The sequence below is a fragment of the Mytilus edulis genome, chromosome 1, assembly GCF_963676685.1.
Source record: "Mytilus edulis chromosome 1, xbMytEdul2.2, whole genome shotgun sequence".
In the NCBI taxonomy this organism is placed as follows: Eukaryota; Metazoa; Mollusca; class Bivalvia; order Mytilida; family Mytilidae; genus Mytilus; species Mytilus edulis.
The window spans coordinates 84,412,074-84,434,909 of NC_092344.1; the positions used below are offsets into that span (position 1 = coordinate 84,412,074).

The following is a 22,836-nucleotide window of genomic DNA, read 5'->3' on the forward strand; positions in this document are numbered from 1 at the left end:
ATCATATCATAAGCAACAAGTGTACCAAGTTTCAAGTTGATTGGAATTCAGCTTCATTAAAAACTACCTTGACCAAAAACTTTAACCTGAAACTCCCCCTTTCATTTTCTATGTTCAGTGGACCGTGAAATTGTGGTCAAAAGTCTAATTTGGCTTTAAAATTAGAAAAATCATATCATAAGCAACAAGTGTACTAAGTTTCAAGTTGATTGGACTTCAGCTTCATCAAAAACTACCTTGACCGAAAAACTTTCACCTGAAACTCCCCCTTTCATTTTCTATGTTCAGTGGACCGTGAAATTGGGGTCAAAAGTCTAGTTTGGCTTTAAAATTAGAAAGATCATATCATAAGCAACAAGTGTACTAAGTTTCAAGTTGACTGGACTTAAGCTTCATTAAAAACTACCTTGACCAAAAACTTTAACCTGAAACTCCCCCTTTCATTTTCTATGTTCAGTGGACCGTGAAATTGGGGTCAAAAGTCTAATTTGGCTTTAAAAATTAGAAAGATCATATCATAAGCAGCAAGTCTACTAAGTTTCAAGTTGATTGGACTTCAGCTTCGTTAAAAACTACTGTGACCAAAAACTTTAACCTTAAACTCCCCCTTTCATTTTCTATGTTCAGTAGACTGTGAAATTAGGGTCAAAAGTCTAATTTGGCTTTAAAATTAGAAAGATCATATCATAAGCAACAAGTGTACTAAGTTTCAAGTTGATTGGACTTCAGCTTCATCAAAAACTACCTTGACCAAAAACTTTAATTTGAAACTCCCCCCCTTTCATTTTCTATGTTCAGTGGACCGTGAAATTGGGGTCAAAAGTCTAATTTGGATTTAAAATTAGAAAGATCATATCATAAGCAACAAGTGTACTAAGTTTCAAGTTGATTGGACTTAAGCTTCATTAAAAACTACCTTGACCAAAAACTTTAACCTGAAACTCCCACTTTCATTTTCTATGTTCAGTGGACCGTGAAATTGTGGTCAAAAGTCTAATTTGGCTTTAAAATTAGAAAGATCATATCATAAGCAACAAACAAGTGTACTAAGTTTCAAGTTGATTGGACTTCAGCTTCATCAAAAACTACCTTGACCGAAAAACTTTCACCTGAAACTCCCCCTTTCATTTTCTATGTTCAGTGGACCGTGAAATTGGGGTCAAAAGTCTAATTTGGATTTAAAATTAGAAAGATCATATCATAAGCAACAAGTGTACTAAGTTTCAAGTTGATTGAACTTCAGCTTCATCAAAAACTACCTTGACCAAAAACTTAAACCTAAAACTCCCCCCTTTCATTTTCTATGTTCAGTGGATCGTGAAATTGGGGTCAAAAGTCTAATTTGGCTTTAAAATTAGAAAGATCATATCATAAGCAACAAGTGTACTAAGTTTCAAGTTGATTCGACTTCAGCTTCATCAAAAACTACCTTGACCAAAAACCTGAATGGACGCACAGACGAACGGACGGACGCACGAACAGAGCCACAGACCAGAAAACATAATGCCCCTCTACTATCATAGGTGGGGCATAAAAATAAAAAGTTGAGCTGTGAGCTATTGCTCCCAAAAGATTACACAACTACTAGAAAGCAAGATCATTGATGGATGTGACAATAAATCATGCAGTATAGCATTTTCACATGAAGCTTGATGCCAAATTTCAGGCAGATCTAATTTGTCATTCCTGTGAAAAATGTATCAATGGATTGTTTGACATAAACAAGTTTACAACATCTCCAAATCATGGAGCCATGCTAAATTGCATGATTTATTCAAATAATAATAGTTTTGAAAATAGAAATCTTATCGATATGCAACTCACTTTCAGAGTGAGGACAGCATAAAGTCTCATCCATCAATAGCCATCTACAATTGCTCACTGGTAAATCCAAAATAGGAACCTGAAATTCAGTGGTTGTCGTTTGTTTATGTGTTACATATTTGTTTTTCGTTCATTTTTTTACATAAATAAGGCCGTTAAGCTTCTTGCTTGAATTGTTTTACATTGTCCTATCAGGGCCTTTTATAGCTCACTATGCGGTATGGGCTTTGCTCACTGTTGAAGGCCGTACGGTGACCTACAGTTGTTAATGTCTGTGTCATTTTGGTCTTTTGTGGATAGTTGTCTCATTGGCAATCATACCACATCTTCTTTTTTTATACAATTAAACATGCTTTCTGCAACAAATATTTTGTAACAATTACCTAATCCCTTTGTGAAATTTCTGTCCAGCTTCACAGCCACGATCTGTTTCAAAACTATTTATCCATTTATGTGCTGTTAAAGTCTTTTTAGTCAAATTATCATCATATATATATTGTGTTGGATCACAATGACTTTTAGGAGGAAGAAAAATAGTAGAATATTTGTAGGATATTGTTAATTCTGGATACCGTTGTTCATTTTCCCTGATATCTAGATTTTTCACTGCATCAGGCAGCTCTTTCATTAAGTTTTTATATTCCTGAAGAAGGTTATAATAGCTCTTTGTATAACTTGATCTGTCTTCTGGTTCCTGTGATCTCCTGACAAACTAAAATATACATAGAATTTTACTTGTTTATTGTATATTATCATTATTATAAGATATGAGGTGGAAGCAAACAAATATGCATTCCTGAAAGAAACAACACTAGATCTAAAAGCAAGTTATTTAATATGTATCTAAGCAAGAAGTATGATACTTAGTAAATAAAGGAATGCTTACCATATCCGTGTCAGCTAAACTGTAAGCAAAGGAATATTCTGATTCATTCAGTGCAGCATAGTAGTAAGTCTAAAACATACAAATTTTCAGTTACTGTAAATATACTCTACATTCAAGTACAAAATGACTGAGGAACAAATAATAACTCTTATATTCTTGAATAAACTAGTACAAATAGGCAAAATCAATTTTTGAATCAGATTTTTTATATGTAATTTATACAATACATGTACAAGAATTTTCAGAATCTAACATTTCATTATTCCAAGTTTGGCAGCTTACCCTTTTTCTTCCATCTTTTGCTTTTTCTATTTCTACCATGCCTTCTCTTCCAATCATCATGTTTTTAAGGACTTCAGAAAATTTACCTTTACTGTCCATCTCCAACTGGGAAACTGGTATAAATATAGGGTCTTCTAGAAGCTAAAATTTAAAACCATAAATGAAAATTCATTAAAACATTCAAATCAGTCAATTTAAATTATATCAAAAATATCACTTTGGGAATACTATACACAAATTTTCAATTAATGTACCATCATTTGACCTTGCTTTAAATTAAATGAATATCTTGCCAGTAACTATTTTGGCCATTTAAATTACCAATTTTAAGACTATAAGATTCTAATTCTATGTCTTAAACTTGTCTTTTCTTGTAGTCAAATTTAATATAAAATATCCATACAATTAGATATTTTTAAAAAAAATCATTAAGACAGTGGTAATCAACTTTATGAGTCATTTATATATTAAAATCAGCTTATGAAGGTACTTAAGTTAACCTTGATCTTAATGCAAGTATGGGCTTATATAATCATTGGAGAAGTTTCAGCAACAGTTATTGGCTTTAGATAACATTGAATAAATTGTTCATCAACTGTAAAAACATTCAGCTTATACTTTTAAAGAAAATTATTTTTTTCAAAAAAACATATTTGTACTTGGTTTAATTTCTTTTTTTTTTTCATTAACAAAACTTACATTTGTACTTGGCTTCAGTTTTGGATGATAAATTGTCTCCCCTTGATCATTTATTAAGAAGGAAATAACATTTCCCCACTGATGTTTCTTCAAAAAGTTTTCAATCTCATCCAGTGTAGCATCTACTCCAACTACTCCTATTGTCCTAATTATAACAATTAATTATCAAATTACACAAAACATTATCTAAAATGTAGTAATCCAATAACATAATGTGCTATGAAAATATATTCATGTGCATTTGGAAATGTCTTTTGGTAGCATGCTAGCATTGAAGATATTTTGAACTGGGTTTTTTTTTTGGCTTCTCTATCCATTCAGGATATGATTCATAGATAATAGAAATATTCAACAACAATTTCTTCTATTTTTCAAAAGAAATCTGTTTTGTGAGAAAGACAAACCATTCAGCAAATAAAATGAGGTCTTTCAAGAATGTTGGTATTTCATACAGGTCAAAATGACAGCATGGTACTTTAACAACAAAAATGTAAATAAGGTCAACTTACTTGCTATCTGAGTCTAGTTTGCTTATGACTGGGACAGCATATGTCACCATCAAACCAAGGCCCCAGGCATCTAAATAAGGTGATGTCCACAAAGGTTCTGTGCTTCTGGCATTCGATGACAAGAAATCAAAATAATTATTCATCTGTGAGATTAAATTTTCACCAGTTGTTAGTTTGGTAAAGCTGCCTCTATGACCACAAGCCAACTTGCCAGGAAACTCCTCAGCATCATCTTTGATTAAATAACTAAATAATCTTGCCTGAAAATGTGTTAAAATCATATCACTAATGACACTTAAATCTACCATTTAACAAATACATACTGGTCCGAGTACACAGTTATCGTCCTTTGATTTTCGTTGTCCACGAATATAGTCCTTAGTGTGGACAGTGTGTTACTTGCCAATTTTTGTTATACCCCTTCCAAATTTATTTCACCATGTTTTATGCCTCATATAGCAAGTTGGGGGGTGAAATGACACTGTAAAAAAAGTTGGGTCATAAATATTAATGTAAAGTAGTGATTAGGTCCAGCTGAAAAAGGTCAAAAATTAGCACTTCGGAAGCTGTCAAAAGATTTCAAGACCCCCTTAACATAAGATTGTCCATATTTTGAGTTAGAGCTGATGAAGTTTTCTATAATTTTGATATAATTTGTCCCAAAAGTAGTACAACACACTGTAAAAATATTATTGAGAAAGCGCAGGTGGGTTTTTTTTAATTTTCATTTATTGTCTAAAAGAAATGCACTACGAAATAACTGTGTACTCGGACCTAAGAGGTGAAATCAGGAAATATAGAATCTGTACTTTGGCAACTTCCCTGAATGATTTGATGGTGCCAATTTGTCAAATAGCATAAAACTAAAGGATTTAAACTTTTATTTGATAGAATTTCTGCAAAAATGACCAATTTTGGCATTATATGGTCAAAATAAGCATTTCATAGCTTTTTCAATTTTGATGCATAAGTGGCATTCTGACTTTCTATCTGACATGTTTTCATGTGTCAATTTTTGTGTTTCTATGCTTTAATCCAGTTTTATTACTCATTTGTGAACTCTGAATCTACAGAAAAGAAGATTATCTCAGAAAATATGAGCAAAATGTGTTGTATAAATGACCCTCGTCTAACGCCCTGTTTGGATCAAGTTAAATGTGAGGAGCATGGCACATAAAAGTTGAAGTCCATAATAAATACCTCAATAAATTTGTATAAAAAGCACTTAACAATGTCTTTTGTACCTGTTTCATTTCACATAATATCTTTCTTTACCTCTGTAGGATAGCATGTGGTTCAAATATAAGCCTGTTGAGACTAAAATTGCATGCAAGTTTTTCACTAAAAAGTGAAAAATCTTTGTATCAGACCATACTGTCTACTAAAAAAGTTGAATGTAAGAGCCTTTTTGTGCTCAGATTTATTGTATCATGTCACCTGAGTATAGAAATGATAGAAAAGACACAAATTTTTATTTCCTATAGCTTCAATATGCATTTTTAAATGTAAATATGTGCTACGGCCTAAATTGACCCTAAATTAATTTTAGTCTTACTTGGCCTAAGACCCTTTTAAACTAATATGATATGTTATTTGTAAGTTTTCTTTCCATTTAAAGTACATTAAGTACATATGTAAGGATTATTTATAATCAAAAAGCTTCACAAACTTAAAATTGCTGGAAAATATTACATCTTCATGTAAGGCCCGCTTCATTGGAAAACCTCCATTTTTAGGCACAGGCTCATATAAATTTGACTTTTGAAAAATTATGCTAAGTCTGATATAACAAATGAGTACTCTATTGCTTTAAATACATGATATATTATATATTAAGGCATTTTAAAAGTATTTTTTTGCAATATTTAAATTTTATAAGCCCCAAATGTTGATAGTTGAAATTTCTCAATTTTAACGTCTAAATTTAACACGCAAAGTTGAATATAGAATTAATCATATTGTCTATAATATATATCCTATTGCTATGAAACTTTGTAAGCAGTCTTGTAATATATTAAGCTTTAGTCATACCAAGTTTTATTAAGATTGGTCAACTTTTTCTATCCTATTAGGTCCGAGTACACAGTTATCGTCCTTTGATTTTCGTTGTCCACGAATATAGTCCTTAGTGTGGACAGTGTGTTACTTGCCAATTTTTGTTATACCCCTTCCAAATTTATTTCACCATGTTTTATGCCTCATATAGCAAGTTGGGGGGTGAAATGACACTGTAAAAAAAGTTGGGTCATAAATATTAATGTAAAGTAGTGATTAGGTCCAGCTGAAAAAGGTCAAAAATTAGCACTTCGGAAGCTGTCAAAAGATTTCAAGACCCCCTTAACATAAGATTGTCCATATTTTGAGTTAGAGCTGATGAAGTTTTCTATAATTTTGATATAATTTGTCCCAAAAGTAGTACAACACACTGTAAAAATATTATTGAGAAAGCGCAGGTGGGTTTTTTTTAATTTTCATTTATTGTCTAAAAGAAATGCACTACGAAATAACTGTGTACTCGGACCTAAGACTGGGAATCAGCCCTGAATAGTAGGCCTAATCTACTTAAAACATCAAATGTCTAAGCAAAAGAAAAATCACAAAATAAATTATATTAGAGCTCTTAACCCTTTCAACACTACACAAAAAAATAGCAAAATGGCTGCTGCTGTTGCGTTTTTTTTTGTGTTCATTCAATAGAACAGTATTTTCCTTTTCAGACTGCTGTATCTTTTTTATTACAAGAGATACAGAGAAAGTTATTGCATGAAAAATAATGAACTGTAATGTTAGGCAATTACTTCAGTAAATTTTTTTTTCTATTTTGTTGTTTTATCTGCCATGTAATAAAGAAGACACCATACACAATGAATTATGTAATCATGGCATAAATAAGTGGCTCCGTCCTCAAAATTTTCAGTCAACCTCCGTTTTCCACCCTTTTTCTATGTCTCGTAATGATCCATCAAATCATACTTCCCACACGAATTAAATGTAATAAACACATTGAGATAACAAGAAAACTTTTAACTAGTCCTCGTTGTCAGTTTCGCCATAGAAATGCTGAATTATTTACATATTTACAGCCTCGTTTTCGATTTCCACCATTTGCATTTGTCAAAATATTTGTTTTTATTTCCCTTCTATTTTCCTTCTACTGCAGGTTTTACTATAACAACTGCTGAGATTTCAAGCACAAATGAGACCTTGTATATCTTTGATTCATGCAAGGTAAAATTAGAGAGGACCTGAACGAAAACTGAATGGTTTTAAGAGTCCTGATAAAAAATCTATTGTCATCGTGGCATATGCCGCAAATAGCAGTGGCGGACAGCGTATGTCATCACAGAATATGCTGTGTATAGTGTTGAAAGGGTTAAATACATGAAAACAAATGCTTTGACAGCATCATTAATAATAATTTTTCTTTAGAATAATAGTAAATTTTGTATTGTATTTAATTACCTGTGGGTTGAGGTACTTCTGTTTCTCTTCAGCCACATCCCATACTAGTGTCCAGTTATATTTACATACAGGTCCAGGTACAAATCCACTTCTTGTATAGTAACCTGAAAGTATAACAAATACGTTTTTATACAACCTCATAAAATAGATCTCTTTTTATCTGAGAAAAAGAAGTGTAATTATGTCTGATGTATGAAGGATCATTCAAATAACTAACACTTCACCACAATTTCTCAACATTCATGATTATAGAACATAATTATAAGAACTATGCTATAATACACAATTTAGCAGATGGCTTAGTTCTTTTTGTCTTTAGTAGAATAGATCAAATTAAAACACTGCAAAATCTTTCTACCATTGATTAGATATTTGATCAAGTCTTCTTACATATTTTAAAAAGGAAAAAGTATTAGGTTTTTTTTTAAATTATTTAGCTGAATACTTATCTTATGACAATAACTTACCAGGACCACACCTAACACTTTCAGCATCTGTATCTTTACCATCAGTGACAAATACAATAATAGACTGACATCCTGTCCTGGGGCTTCTAGTAAGTAAGTCATACCCAATGGTAAACCCTTTCCTAAAAGTAAACAACAACATTGCCAATATAATTAATATCTCCAAGTAGCATAGCTCTTTTGAAATGAGTTCATAAGCACTGATTTTCATACTTGTCCAATATATTCATTACTGATATTAACCTCTGATATAAGTTTGATAAATATCTGACAAGAATTGTACACATGAGAGGGCTTACAAGGGTATTAATATTTTCAAGGGGCATAACTCTTTTCAAAGTAGTTGAACCTCACTGGTTTTCAACTTGTCAAAGTCATTGCTGATTTAAACCTCTGATATAAGTTTGATAAAAATCTGAATTGTACATATGAAAGCACTCACTTACAAAACTAGACAGCAGGGCCTAATCTAGGATTTTTTGAGAGGGAGAAATGATTTCTCCTCTCATGAGAGAATTGGAAGAAGTGGTCAATTTCTTGGAGAAGTGAAATTACCGTTTCGTTTAGATAGTGTTCTCGTGTACATCATTAAGGGAAAATTGTTTTATTTGTGCAAAAAAAAAATTAACTTGCAGTGTCTTATATGATTATAATATTGTATAAATGTATGAATTGAAAATTCTTAATAAAAAGGTTTAGACAATGTAGTTGTTATTTATTCATTTAACCTTTTTTCCTGTCAACTTGAAATTTAGTTTGTTGCTTGCCTAGCAATAATATCATGCATTAATCCCATGTGCATCTGCCTCTATTTGTATAAGTCCAGAAAAATATGACTCCCAGTTTATGTGATGACTTTTTAATGACTGGGTAATTTAATGTTTATCTCTTGTAAAATATTGACTGTCCTGGGCATCATGTCAGCTGTAAGTTGAGAATCTCATGAAAGATTGTAAGCCTATATATAAATGAAAATATTTATCAATCACATTTTAATTAATCCATGAGCTCTGTTTTATCATTCTGTTAAAAAAAAATTATATCTCCTTCATTAACAAATTGGTAGTGAAAAACCCAATGCTGATCACAAGCTGGCCATGTGATGTACGTTACTCTTTGCAATCAACTTATCCATTCCCTGTCTTTCTATCTTCTTTATTTCAATTTTGAATTGAAGAATATAAAAAATCTTTTGTTTATTCCCACCCTTAACCTACTAAATAATAAAATTGATCGTAGTGTGATATTAAAATAAAAACAAAACAATCAACTGAGTGATCATGCAACATCCTCAGATGAAAATCATCGTAAATTGATAACTCAAACAAACACTCGGTATCTCGTTTCAATAGTTTTGAATGTTAAATCCATGGATGTTCAAAGTCACCATTTTATTCATTTCATCTAAACATCGACAGTATCAGTCCTAGGTCATTACGAAAATTTCAATTTTCCTTCTCGGTCGCAATTTTTGTTTGGTTTTGTTTACCTGTGAGACTTGTAAAATTCAAGATGTCTCCCTTTTATCGATTTTGATAGTGATTTGACTTCACAATGAAGTCAGACTCCTGGCGAGATTTAGCGATTTACAAGATTCCTTGGTGACTTAAATCTATTTAAAGAAAATAGAAATATACTAAGAAAGCTGCTACATACTCAAGTTCACTTGTGCCACCTGCTTTAAGCTTCTGTATCTTTTCTATGATATCTTTACGATGAGCATTGGTAGCAGGCACTAACTTTTCTTCACGACAACTAAGAACATCTGTAGAATATGCATGCCACCTGCAATAACATAACAAAATGTCCACTGTAATTTATGTTTGGTTTTATAAGTAAACATTTTTTTTATATGAACATGTAATTGCAATCAACTGTTTGAACCAAGATAGTAAAACACTGAACCCTGATACCCAAACACTGGCACATCTATGTACATGGGAGATCTCCCCAAAAGAAATACCCAAACACTGGCACATCTATGTACATGGGAGTTCTCCCCAAAAGAAATACCCAAACACTGGCTCATCTATCTGCATCTCCCCAAAAGAAATATCCAAACACTGGCACATCTATGTACATGGGAAATCTCCCCAAAAAGAGAGGCATATCTATGTATGTGGGAGATCTCCTAAAAAAAATTACATTGCCATAGTAACTTTTTTCAAGGTTTTAATCTACATATACACTTACTTGCCAACATCATCCCAGTATGAGTCTCTGGCACATATAACACTAACATAGTCCTGTTTTGTCAATGTGTTAATCACAGTTTTGGCTACACCTTTAGCTATACTAAATTTTTCACCATCCATTGAAAGACTGAAAAAAATAACTGAAACATTACATCTGCAAAGTAAATCATTTTTTTTGCACATGATACAAGTTAGTACATGCAACTTATAGTTCTTTATTTCCTTCAAAGAGGAAACTTTTGAGTTTTACATTAACGTCTGTTTTACAAACTTAAACATTCCAAGATGTCAAATATACATTTCTGTATGAATAACATACTTTGAGATATTCACAGGGCTTTCCCTAGAAATTGAAGTAGTAGGCTGAATTACAATTATAGGTGGCTGTAACATGCGTTCGGTGAAGCTGGACGCCCACCAAGCTGTAAGCTTGGTGCTTTATGGCAGGGGGTGGGGTGGCCGCTCAAGGCAAAATCCTGCATTCTTACAATCTCCTGGCACCTGATTTCTTCTTTTTAATGACCATTTTTTATGTATGAAATTAAAGAAGAAAAAAATCTCTAAGAAATTTCATTTATTTTTTTATGTCATAATGTGATGGTTTGTTTTTTTTATTTTCTTCACCTTTATGCTTAAAATTCATTTGCTTTTTAAAGAAGTTTTATTTATGTAACAGCTTAGTTTCAATTCAATATTTTATTGGAAAGAGCACAATAGAGGCGTGATCCAAATACATATAATTATAATATTAAAACAACATATATAAATGAAATAAAGATGCATGTAACAACAAGTTATAAGACAATTCTATGTATGTCATTACATTATAAACTGATACTGATACCATGATAAACTTATACATCAGTATTATGCTAGATTTTCATAAATTTATTTATAACACACAATATAAGATATATATGTATATGCACGAACTACTGTAGAAGTTAGAAATCTTGATCGATTAATTTTGTAGAATAGAATAGAATATTTTTATTTCCCAAATTACAGGGCCCATAAAGGGCATAAAATTAGATACAATTGATTTACATAGTTGGTGACAACAACAGTAATAGCAGCGTATATATACATATATATATTTGGAATATAAGCATTGGTCAGAATCAAGCCAAAAACCACATATATTTTTGGAATAAAAGAATAATAAAAATACATTATATGTATTTATTCTCAAATTATTTACTTGACTTAGTGTCAGTGTTCATACCTGATCTCCTTATTTCAAAACAGTCACAAATAAACAGCCCAGTTTTTCCATTAGAGTTACATTTTCTTGGGTCAAGAGCAATAAAAATTTAGAAGATTTATTTAAATTTATAAAATTATAACAATTGTTAGAAATGTCTTCCCTTTGAATATCATAAAGAGGGCATTCTAATAAAGAATGAAGCTCATCTTCACCTTTACCAAGTGAGCAATTACAACAAAGAATAACTGGGTGCATTTGTAAACAAATGACACCCCTTTTCAAGTTCTTCAAAGACTGTTACACATACTTAAATCATACAATTATAATTATTTCTCAAGCATTGACAGAAAACTGATATATCCTCTGATTTTCTCTTTTTTTTGGAAACTGTTCAATAAGTCGGATACATAAATCATTTGGAAATGTTATTTATTTGTGGTCGAGTCGACAATATTCTACTTTCGTTTTTGACCTTGATTCTCTAACACCATGTGGGGCTTTGAAAAATGAACTTCAAAAGATACTGTTTTCCAGATTCTGAACAACATGATCTACTACACTTTCTTTTATTTGACAGATATTATTCCATAACATAAAATTGTCATCCTATCTGATTGTCTTCACATTCTAAAAGCCAAAACCAACGAGTTAATGACCATCGAAACATCTCTATTGTTATTGTTCAATGACCACCGGAATGTCTCTCTTGCTATCTTTGAAACGAAATGATGCATTCTGACTTTAAATAGACAACCAATCAGTGACCTGAATTCATGAGAACTATATTTAGCCCAAGGTAAACACTGACTTTTTATCCTTGTTTATCTTGACCGCATCTTTTAAACAATACGTCTCTTGGCTGCCTGCAAATCTTTGAAAAAGATGTTTTTTTCTTTTTGAATTTATATTTTTGTCAGTGAAGTAGCCGGCACTTGAAGCAATCGTATTTAAACGGGTAATCCGCTGTCTACCTGCTTCTTTGGAAAGCCCTGTATTCATACCTGCAATCTAGGATAATGACAACATCTTTTGGTCCACTTGTAGCAGCAATATACCAAGGTCTTACTCTAGGATCATAATCATTGTAAAATCCAGCAAAATTTGTAGACCATTCTCTCCCTGGATAAATTCTTACTATGCCTGCTGTTGATCCAAAGTACTGCCATCTTTCAATATAAATTGTTTTATAAATTATAGAAGGGTATCTTTCAATATTTACCTATTCTTTTTATACATGTAACAATCTGAACTATGATATATCCTTTATATATATATGCAGAAAAAAAAACCCAGAACAGCTGTCAAACTAACTGCAAATTATGTTTTCTCACAAATTCCTTTATGAAAGACAACAATTTCATTTTTATAATGAGATTTTCAACTATACATACATGTGATTCTTCTGGCAGGAGTTAAAATCTCCCGCTTTTCAGACTCTCTTCCGTCCCTCCCATTAAAATTTGAAATCTTCCGCTTTTTGAATATGTCAACCTCGAAAATTTCAAAATTGTCTATGAAATGCAAATAATCCTGTTTGACTAATCAGTGTTACTACCTTAGAGAAGAATCTTCAGCCTGGTTTTGTTTAAACATCTGTTCCAATGCAGCAGTGAAATAGACATTGTTTATAACAATATTATCATCCCTGGGTACTTCATCTGCAATCTTTATTGTAGAATGGTTCCAAATGACCTCCTGCTTGAAATACCTAGAATGTAATGTTAAGTTATAATCATTGTTTAATGTTATTCATTGCTGACTTTGATATTTTTTTTACAAATTTGCTTTTCAGAATATATAAGGTAAACAGATAAACACTCTTATATGGACTAGTTCAATGTAACTGACTTGTTAAATCAATAAATAAACAAAGATATGTCAAGGTTTCATGGAGGATGAATGTAAACTAAATGGGTGTGTGTTTAGAACACGAATATTTTCTTACAATACAGCTACCGTAGATAGTAAAGATAAAAGTTTTTTTTAAATGTTTTTCTTTTTTAATGTAAAATATAAAAAGTTTTATTTGCTTTTTATATCAATATACAACATCAAGGAACATCAATCAATAGTACATCACTAATGATTGACAGGGAGTCTAAGTTACAAAATATATTATATGAAACTTTGGAATAAATAATTTATCATTTCAGAAATATACTTACGGGATGAACTTGCGATCTTTTGGTAATTTTTCTGGGATATCAGAATCCACATAGAAAGTCTCGTTTAATGCAGACAAAGATTTCAATTGTAAACTTCTGTTTTCTGACAAAAAGTTGTCATACAATTCTCCTACTTCTACTGCGAGTCTCTTAAAAATAAATCATAAAGAAAATAATTCACATCTTTGTTTAAGTTTAAATTTTAATGATGGATTCAAAACCCCCCAAAAAAACATTTACAAATGTACTACAGGTTTGTCAACAGGAAACAGTTTAACAAAGGGTATAAGTGGATATTATCAAACTGATGTGTAGTAGGATCACAGAATGGATATGATCAGAACAGCCGCATTTACTTTTATATGTCAGATATGAAATCTTATTAGAATATTACTATGAAAGCCTACATATATACAGTCAAATCCTAAATGTGACACATGACTGTGTATGTAGTTTTCACTCTAAGTGTCAAGAGGATTTACTCAGCTTCCTGACAGCACTACTTTTATGAGTGTTTTTTTCTTCCTTTTAATAAACCAAATGCAATAACAATGCAATAACAATACCTACCTGTGCAGCTCTTTCCTTTTTGTTGAAGTAATCACTCAGTTTTTCTTTCACTTGTTTAACAATTTCTTTTCCATCTTTCTGTTCAAAGGTGTATGTAGCATTATCTAAGTAACCCTGGGAGAAATCTCTACAGATCCCATCATTAGCAAGCTGTAAATCAAGTAAAATATAATATTCTGAAGAACTAGATATCATTGAGATGGGAGCCATCTCTGTGGGCCCTGCTGTGAATAATGTGCATTAAAAAATTGTATCTTTACCATAGGACATGGGTTTGTCAACTGAAATCAAAGTTTTTGACCTTTATAAATTATGACACACCCTTTGGTGTTGGTTTATAAACATGTCAAGTATAAACTTTGAAATGATAACTGTTCTCAAGATATAGAGTGGACACGATCTTTACCATAGGACATGGGGTTGTCAACTGAAACCAAAGTTTTTGACCTTGACCTTTGACCTAGGAAGTTGCACATAAATTATGACACACCCTTTGGTGTTGGTTTATATACATGGCAAGTATAAACTTTGAAATGATAACGGTTCTCAAGATATAGAGCGGACACGATCTTTACCATAGGACATGGGGTTGTCAACTGAAACCAAAGTTTTTGACCTTGACCTTTGACCTAGGAAGTTGTACATAAATTATGACCTACCCTTTGGTGTTGGTTTATAAACATGTCAAGTATAAACTTTGAAATGGCAACGGTTCTCAAGATATAGAGCGGACACGATCTTTACCATAGGACATGGGGTTGTCAACTGAAACCAAAGTTTTTGACCTTGACCTTTGACCTAGGAAGTTGCACATAAATTATGACATACCCTCTGATATTGGTTGATATACATTTCAGGTATAAACTTTAAAATGATAACGGTTCTCAAGATATAGAGCGGACACAATCTTTACCATAGGACATGGGGTTGTCAACTGAAAGCAAAGTTTTTGACCTTGACCTTTGACCTAGGAAGTTGCACATAAATTATGACACACCCTTTGGTGTTGGTTTATATACATGTCAAGTATAAACTTTGAAATGATAACGGTTCTCAAGATATAGAGCGGACACGATCTTTACCATAGGACATGGGGTTGTCAACTGAAAACAAAGTTTTTGACCTTGACCTTTGACCTAGGAAGTTGTACATAAATTATGACATACCCTTTGGCGTTGGTTTATAAACATGTCAAGTATAAACTTTGAAATGATAACGGTTCTCAAGATATAGAGAGGACACGATCTTTACCATAGGACATGGGGTTGTCAACTGAAACCAAAGTTTTTGACCTTGACCTTTGACCTAGGAAGTTGCACATAAATTATGACACACCCTTTGGTATTGGTTTATATACATGTCAAGTATAAACTTTGAAATGATAACGGTTCTCAAGATATAGAGCGGACACGATCTTTACCATAGGACATGGGGTTGTCAACTGAAACCAAAGTTTTTGACCTTGACCTTTGACCTAGGAAGTTGTACATAAATTATGACATACCCTTTGGTGTTGGTTTATAAACATGTCAAGTATAAACTTTGAAATGACAACGGTTCTCAAGATATAGAGCGGACAAGATCTTTACCATAGGACATGGGGTTGTCAACTGAAACCAAAGTTTTTGACCTTGACCTTTGACCTAGAAAGTTGCACATAAATTATGACACACCCTTTGGTGTTGGTTTATATACATGTCAAGTATAAACTTTGAAATGATAACGGTTCTCAAGATATAGAGCGGACACGATCTTTACCATAGGACATGGGGTTGTCAACTGAAACCAAAGTTTTTGACCTTGACCTTTGACCTAGGAAGTTGTACATAAATTATGGCATACCCTTTGGTGTTGGTTTATAAACATGTCAAGTATAAACTTTGAAATGACAACGGTTCTCAAGATATAGAGCGGACACGATCTTTACCATAGGACATGGGGTTGTCAACTGAAACCAAAGTTTTTGATCTTGACCTTTGACCTAAGAAGTTGCACATAAATTATGACATACCCTCTGATATTGGTTGATATACATTTCAGGTATAAACTTTAAAATGATAACGGTTCTCAAGATATAGAGCGGACACAATCTTTACCATAGGACATGGGGTTGTCAACTGAAACCAAAGTTTTTGACCTTGACCTTTGACCTAGGAAGTTGCACATAAATTATGACACACCCTTTGGTGTTGGTTTATATACATGTCAAGTATAAACTTTGAAATGATAACGGTTCTCAAGATATAGAGCGGACACGATCTTTACCATAGGACATGGGGTTGTCAACTGAAACCAAAGTTTTTGACCTTGACCTTTGACCTAGGAAGTTGTACATAAATTATGACAAACCCTTTGGTGTTGGTTTATAAACATGTCAAGTATAAACTTTGAAATGACAACAGTTCTCAAGATATAGAGCGGACACAATCTTTACCATAGGACATGGGGTTGTCAACTGAAACCAAAGTTTTTGACCTTGACCTTTGACCTAGGAAGTTGCACATAAATTATGACACACCCTTTGGTGTTGGTTTATATACATGTCAAGTATAAACTTTGAAATGATAACGGTTCTCAAGATATAGAGAGGACACGATCTTTACCATAGGACATGGGGTTGTCAACTGAAACCAAAGTTTTTGACCTTGACCTTTGACCTAGGAAGTTGTACATAAATTATGACATACCCTTTGGTGTTGGTTTATAAACATGTCAAGTATAAACTTTGAAATGATAACGGTTCTCAAGATATAGAGAGGACACGATCTTTACCATAGGACATGGGGTTGTCAACTTAAACCAAAGTTTTTGACCATGACCTTTGACCTAGGAAGTTGTACATAAATTATGACATACCCTTTGGTGTTGGTTTATAAACATGTCAAGTATAAACTTTGAAATGACAACGGTTCTCAAGATATAGAGCGGACACGATCTTTACCATAGGACATGGGGTTGTCAACTGAAACCAAAGTTTTTGACCTTGACCTTTGACCTAGGAAGTTGCACATAAATTATGACATACCCTCTGATATTGGTTGATATACATTTCAGGTATAAACTTAAAAATGATAACGGTTCTCAAGATATAGAGCGGACACAATCTTTACCATAGGACATGGGGTTGTCAACTGAAACCAAATTTTGACCTTGAACTTTGCCCTAGGCAGTCGTTCATAAATTATGACACACCCTCTGGTGTTGGTTCATATACATGTCAAGTATAAACTTTGAAATCATAACGGTTCTCAAGATTTAGAACGGACATGATCTTCACCACAGGACACAGGGTTGTCAACTGAAACCAAAGTTTTTTTACCTTGACCTTTGACCTAGGAAGTTGTACATACATCATGACACGCCCTCTGGTGGTGGTTAATAAACATGTAAAGTATAAAGTATGAAATCATAATGGTTCTCTAGATATGGAGCGGACACAAAGTTAAAGTGTTACGGACGGACGGACGGATGGACAGACTGATCACTATAGGGCCCTAATTATAAGGTTAGTTTTTTCTAAGAATAAATGTATATAACGTTTATTTATAATCTAGTATATTCATCTTCTTTAAAAGTAATACCTGACAGTAAACAGAAAGACAAGCAATCATCCTTTCGTGTCCAGTTAAAACTTTGCAAAGCATCAAGTTACATTGTGAAACAAATAAGCTGATTATGTATAAATCACTGTCATAATATACAAATATTAACCTGTTCTTAAACAAAATTGCTGAGATGCCATGTACTTAGCTATGTATGTCAATTTTTATTCTAGTAATGCTTCTAATTTGATCATCATCATTCACTTATTTTACATGTACATGTACATATACATTAACATGTGTATGTGTTGTACAGATAATGATTAGATGTTAATTTAATGTATAATTTCATATGAATCAGTATACATACATGTATGGTATACAATTTTACCTGCAGTATGTAGTTTTCTATCAGCTGAGCCCAGTTTTGTACATCTCCTTCTAATCTACCCATATCATATCTTTCTTCCCCTGGATAACATGTGATATCCTTTGGTAATATAATCATAAGTATGGTAACTACCGAGGAGAAATGTAAATAATACATCATCAGTCAACATGGAAACACCGCTTATTAGGTTTTAAAGATGTCTCATCTGAAAAAAAACAAAATATGACATAACAAGAATGTGTCCTCAGTACACGAATGCCCCACTCGCACTATCATTTTCCATGTTCAGTGGACCGTGAAATTGGGGTAAAAACTCTAATTTGGCATTAAAATTAGAAAGATCATATCATAGGGAACATGTGTACTAAGTTTGAAGTTGATTGGACTTCAACTTCATCAAAAACTACCTTGACCAAAAACTTTAACCTGGAGCGGGACAGACGGACGAACGGACAGATGGACGGACGGACGGACGAACGGACGCACAGACCAGAAAACATAATGCCCCTCTACTATCGTAGGTGGGGCATAAAAATGGACAAATTCACAGTTCCATTCAATCATGAGAATCAACCTGAAAGGAAAAGACATATTACATTGATTGATTAGTACTGTAACCAGGCTATTCATAAATGGTGGTCTAACTTGCTGGTTGACTTATACTTGGGGTGTTGAACAGAAGAATAATTTCAGGAGTTGAAAATAGCACTTGCTTGTCTCCCATGGCTTTTGTTTCTAACTACTTGTTATGCGAAAAAGCCTGGTGGGTTTCCATTGTTGCACAAAAACAGTATGTGAAATCCTTGAATTGCTCTTGATCTGATATGCACACAATTCAAGGATTTAATTTAAATTAGACGACCTGAGAATCTTCCACAGATGCATTTTTTTGATGGGTCAGATATTTTCTATTGTGAGGTCAAAACTTAATGGGAATCTTTGCAATATCCAGTAATGGAGAACAAATACCGATAAGTTGTATTATAAAACTGGTTGCTGGTACAAATGCCTATTTAGATACTCGTCCCAACCAGGGACTTTCTATACACACTGCTAACTAACAGACTATATAAGTTTACAACATAAGAGGTCCACAGATACTGCCTGGCTTATAATTATCTTTGAAATTAATCATTGTTAATGTGTGAAAATGTAATACTAATTGTAAGCTGTGCTGGTTTGCTGATTTTTTTTTGTAATTAAGGTCATCTGATACAGTTAAATCTTGGCGTGAGGTTAAGCGTTTAAATTCCGGAAAAACATCACTTTTTTTTCGGGACGTAATGCGTGTAATTTTCCGTAATTAGAAACGTAATGTGGATTTTTCGATGCTCCAATTTTTGTTTCTCCCACATCTAACTTCTACACCATTAATATTAGTGGATTTGATTCTGACAGGATAACAGTCTAATAAAACCATAAGAAATAAAACACATTTCTGTTTCTGTGAGATCTTCAACAAAATATCGTATAGTTACAATGTAGCAATCTCTAGATGACTGACCCTTTTGGTGTTCCTAATATAATGCATGTGAATTATCATTTTTGATATGAGGAAGTCGCTACCTAAAATGTCAGCTTAATACCAAGACTAAGTCCTATAAATTAATTAATTGTTGGTTGATTAACGTCCAGTGGCAAATATTTCATGCAAAAATTTTGACGGGATGTATTATGGTATACAAATGTCAGGCTTCCGTCTGTCCGTCGTAAATATGATACAGCATATTATCCTAATGTCATGGTTGTATTTTTTATGATGGTCAATCGATCTGTATTCTTTTTGGTGAACTTTTTAAGTAACCAAACCAGGGTTGTTTTTTTCAAAGTCTGCACTGTATCTTTTAAAGGATAGTTGATATGCACTCATTTTGGAACGTGTCCATACGATATCAGTTTAGTAGAAATTTGACAAGAATTGTACACTTGAAAAATCTAATTAACCATAAGGACCGACAGAGGAATGAAAGTGTGATATTTTATGTACCCTGCAATGCAGCTCGCTGTGGTGAAAAAAATATATAGTTATAATTTCCAATGAAATTGCGCATAGGTAATATGTCCAGTCCTCTCGCTATTAATTCAACCGTGTTTGCCAAATCAAAAATTGAAATAATTATGGTATAGTTGCTCTGTCTGGACAAAAGCATCCTTTAGCATATTGAAGATTCTCCTTTATAAGATTTTGTTTTGTTTTCTCACACACAGGTTCCTGGTTCGATTCCAGTTTGGGTTGAGGAAAGTTGATAGTCCGTCGGAAGGGGACGCTAAATGGTTGATCCGTGTTAAGAGAGAGCCATATCTCTTGCATGTTAAAGACACCCTTGTAGATTTCAAAAAAAAGTAGGCTAATGCCGCTACAAGGCAGCACTCGCACCCGCAAAGTGGAAAGGGATTAATATAAGTTGCAAAACTTGTTTCCCAATCCACTATAAATAAATATGTTTAAACTAAACAAGAAAGAAGATGTGGTATAATCGCCAATGAGATGTAACTCTCCACAAGAGACAAACATGACACAAAAATTAACAACTATAGGTCACCATACAGTCTTTAACAATGAGAAAAACCAATACTGCATAGTCAGCTATAAAAACTGTGAATTCTAAAACTGTTTAGGAGCCTCTCAATTTTATTCAATTGTAACATTGACCCGAATAAAAGTTTAATTCTATGAATTAATGTAAAATTCTTAAAAGTGATTAAAACGTGAATAGAGGAATTTAAAGGAGTATTGTAATGAAACAGCAGCCCACCAAACAAAATGAATAAAAAAAAAAACAACATCTAGAGGTCAACATATGGTATAAATTAATACATACTAGTATGTAAATACACGAGTGTGTACAGTACATGTACCTGAATGTCAAGTTCTAAATTGCCAAGTCTTTAGTTTTAAAAGCCGAAAAATTATCAACAGTCCGTAAGCACTTTTCTTGAGATATTTCTCTCTTAGACCACAAACAAAGAGATGTATTTATGATGTACATGATTTTTATTTCCGAAAACAATATTCGTTCATTATCACTGGACTAGTATATATTTGTTTAGGGGCCAGCTGAAGGACGCCTCCGGGTGCGGGAATTTCTCGCTACATTGAAGACCTGTTGGTGACCCTCTGCTGTTGTGTTTTGTTTTTTATTTGGTCGGGTTGTTGTCTCTTTGACACATTCCCCATTTCCATTCTAAATTTTACCTATTTATAGGCAGCTCTTTACAAGCAATATTTATACATCTAAAAAATGTCGCCAGTTTGCAGCGATAACATCGAAAAAGTCTGCCAGCCATGTCATGCACTTAAGCGCTAACGTTGAGGTTACAAAGGGGGGACGCAATTTTTAGGATAAATCGTGTTTATCATAGAATCCAGCACGGTGACATATATTTTTTATTTGAGATTTGGAGAAAGCATGACAAAATGCACTTTATGCAGAAAAATGATAAAAATGACATTTTCAGAAACACTTTATTTTCATATTTTTGGGATTAAAAAATACCACTTTGAGGATCTGGTTCGCAAGGTCAAGCAAGGCTTGAATAATTGTATAGTCATTCGTGTAGCGATTATTTTTTTTATTTATTGTCACTTATCACAGCTTCAAATTGAACCCGATCTTAATAATTTACAACGAAGAATATATGCTCCAAAAATTTTATAACATTGCCTACATGTACCTCTTTTACAAAATTGCACAAATCCCCAATTTTCAGCCTCAATTTTCTTGAAAACGAGCACGGTGACCTATATTTTATTTCGTGTTTTATTTTATAACTCGCCAAGGCCAACAACATATTTCAAAACTATAAAAATGACATATCGAAAAACTGTATCGGATGCCCTTAATACAAGAAAAATAAAACTTATGATCATTTTTTGTGTGTTTGTAAAAGAACACCTGTGAATAGCCTAGATGTAGTCCAAATAATTATGACGTCTGGAAGGCTATCTTAAATTTTTGCTTTGACTCCTTCTGTCGATGTAAGGCGTCAAAGAAAAAAAAATATAATAGCCTTTCAAAATGTCATAATTATTTGGACTAGGACTAGCCTAGATGATTTAGAAATTAGAGTAGAGTACTACTACTAGACTTTATAGAATAAAAACCGAGTTTGATAATAAAATTCTATTATATTTTTATAATTATTGTATTAAATAATATTATACTTCTGCTTCTGCCAGATAATGGTCAGAATCAATGAACTGATTATACTGCCATGGTTTGGTTTGCATATTTGACCACCCCCCTCCCCAAAATTTGGAAATTTAATTCAGCTTTGTCATCGAGGTTTTAAAGGCCTCGACTGACGGAACTGTCAGATATATATTTGCTTTTGCCAAAGGTTGTCTCTCGCTCTGTCGATTGTTTACAATCACAGTTGAGAAAATTGATTTTTGCCTTGAACAGTTCAAGACCACAATAAATTGCTATTGCAACGATTTTTTAATGAAAATTGAAAGGAAATTTATTTACAGTTGAGTACCATATGTATCTTATTTACCTGGTTATCAAATAAATTTTCAAACTGCGGTAGAAGAAGTGAAATTGGCAACATCCTTTGCTGCTGCAGCTGTGTTTTCACAGCAACATATTTATGCAGACGAATTTTAATAAAAACATAGCGATTGGTAGAATTTA

General features: G+C 32.9%; 1 protein-coding gene across 1 annotated transcript in view; it reads right to left on the bottom strand.

The window, feature by feature from the left end:
- Positions 1 to 22,816, bottom strand: part of LOC139492871 (voltage-dependent calcium channel subunit alpha-2/delta-2-like) — a 28,532-nt gene extending 5,716 nt beyond the window's left edge. The window contains exons 1-15 of the mRNA XM_071281025.1: positions 22,700 to 22,816; positions 18,200 to 18,404; positions 14,267 to 14,416; positions 13,697 to 13,845; positions 13,087 to 13,239; positions 12,533 to 12,697; positions 10,323 to 10,451; positions 9,786 to 9,914; positions 8,130 to 8,251; positions 7,663 to 7,766; positions 4,201 to 4,460; positions 3,692 to 3,836; positions 2,993 to 3,133; positions 2,711 to 2,779; positions 2,208 to 2,536 (exon numbers count right to left, since the gene is read on the bottom strand). Of these exons, the coding sequence (XP_071137126.1) occupies positions 2,208 to 2,536; positions 2,711 to 2,779; positions 2,993 to 3,133; positions 3,692 to 3,836; positions 4,201 to 4,460; positions 7,663 to 7,766; positions 8,130 to 8,251; positions 9,786 to 9,914; positions 10,323 to 10,451; positions 12,533 to 12,697; positions 13,087 to 13,239; positions 13,697 to 13,845; positions 14,267 to 14,416; positions 18,200 to 18,358 (2,204 nt within the window). The 5' untranslated portion in view covers positions 18,359 to 18,404; positions 22,700 to 22,816. The remainder of the gene's footprint in view (positions 1 to 2,207; positions 2,537 to 2,710; positions 2,780 to 2,992; positions 3,134 to 3,691; positions 3,837 to 4,200; positions 4,461 to 7,662; positions 7,767 to 8,129; positions 8,252 to 9,785; positions 9,915 to 10,322; positions 10,452 to 12,532; positions 12,698 to 13,086; positions 13,240 to 13,696; positions 13,846 to 14,266; positions 14,417 to 18,199; positions 18,405 to 22,699) is intronic.
- Positions 22,817 to 22,836: the final 20 nt, after the last annotated feature.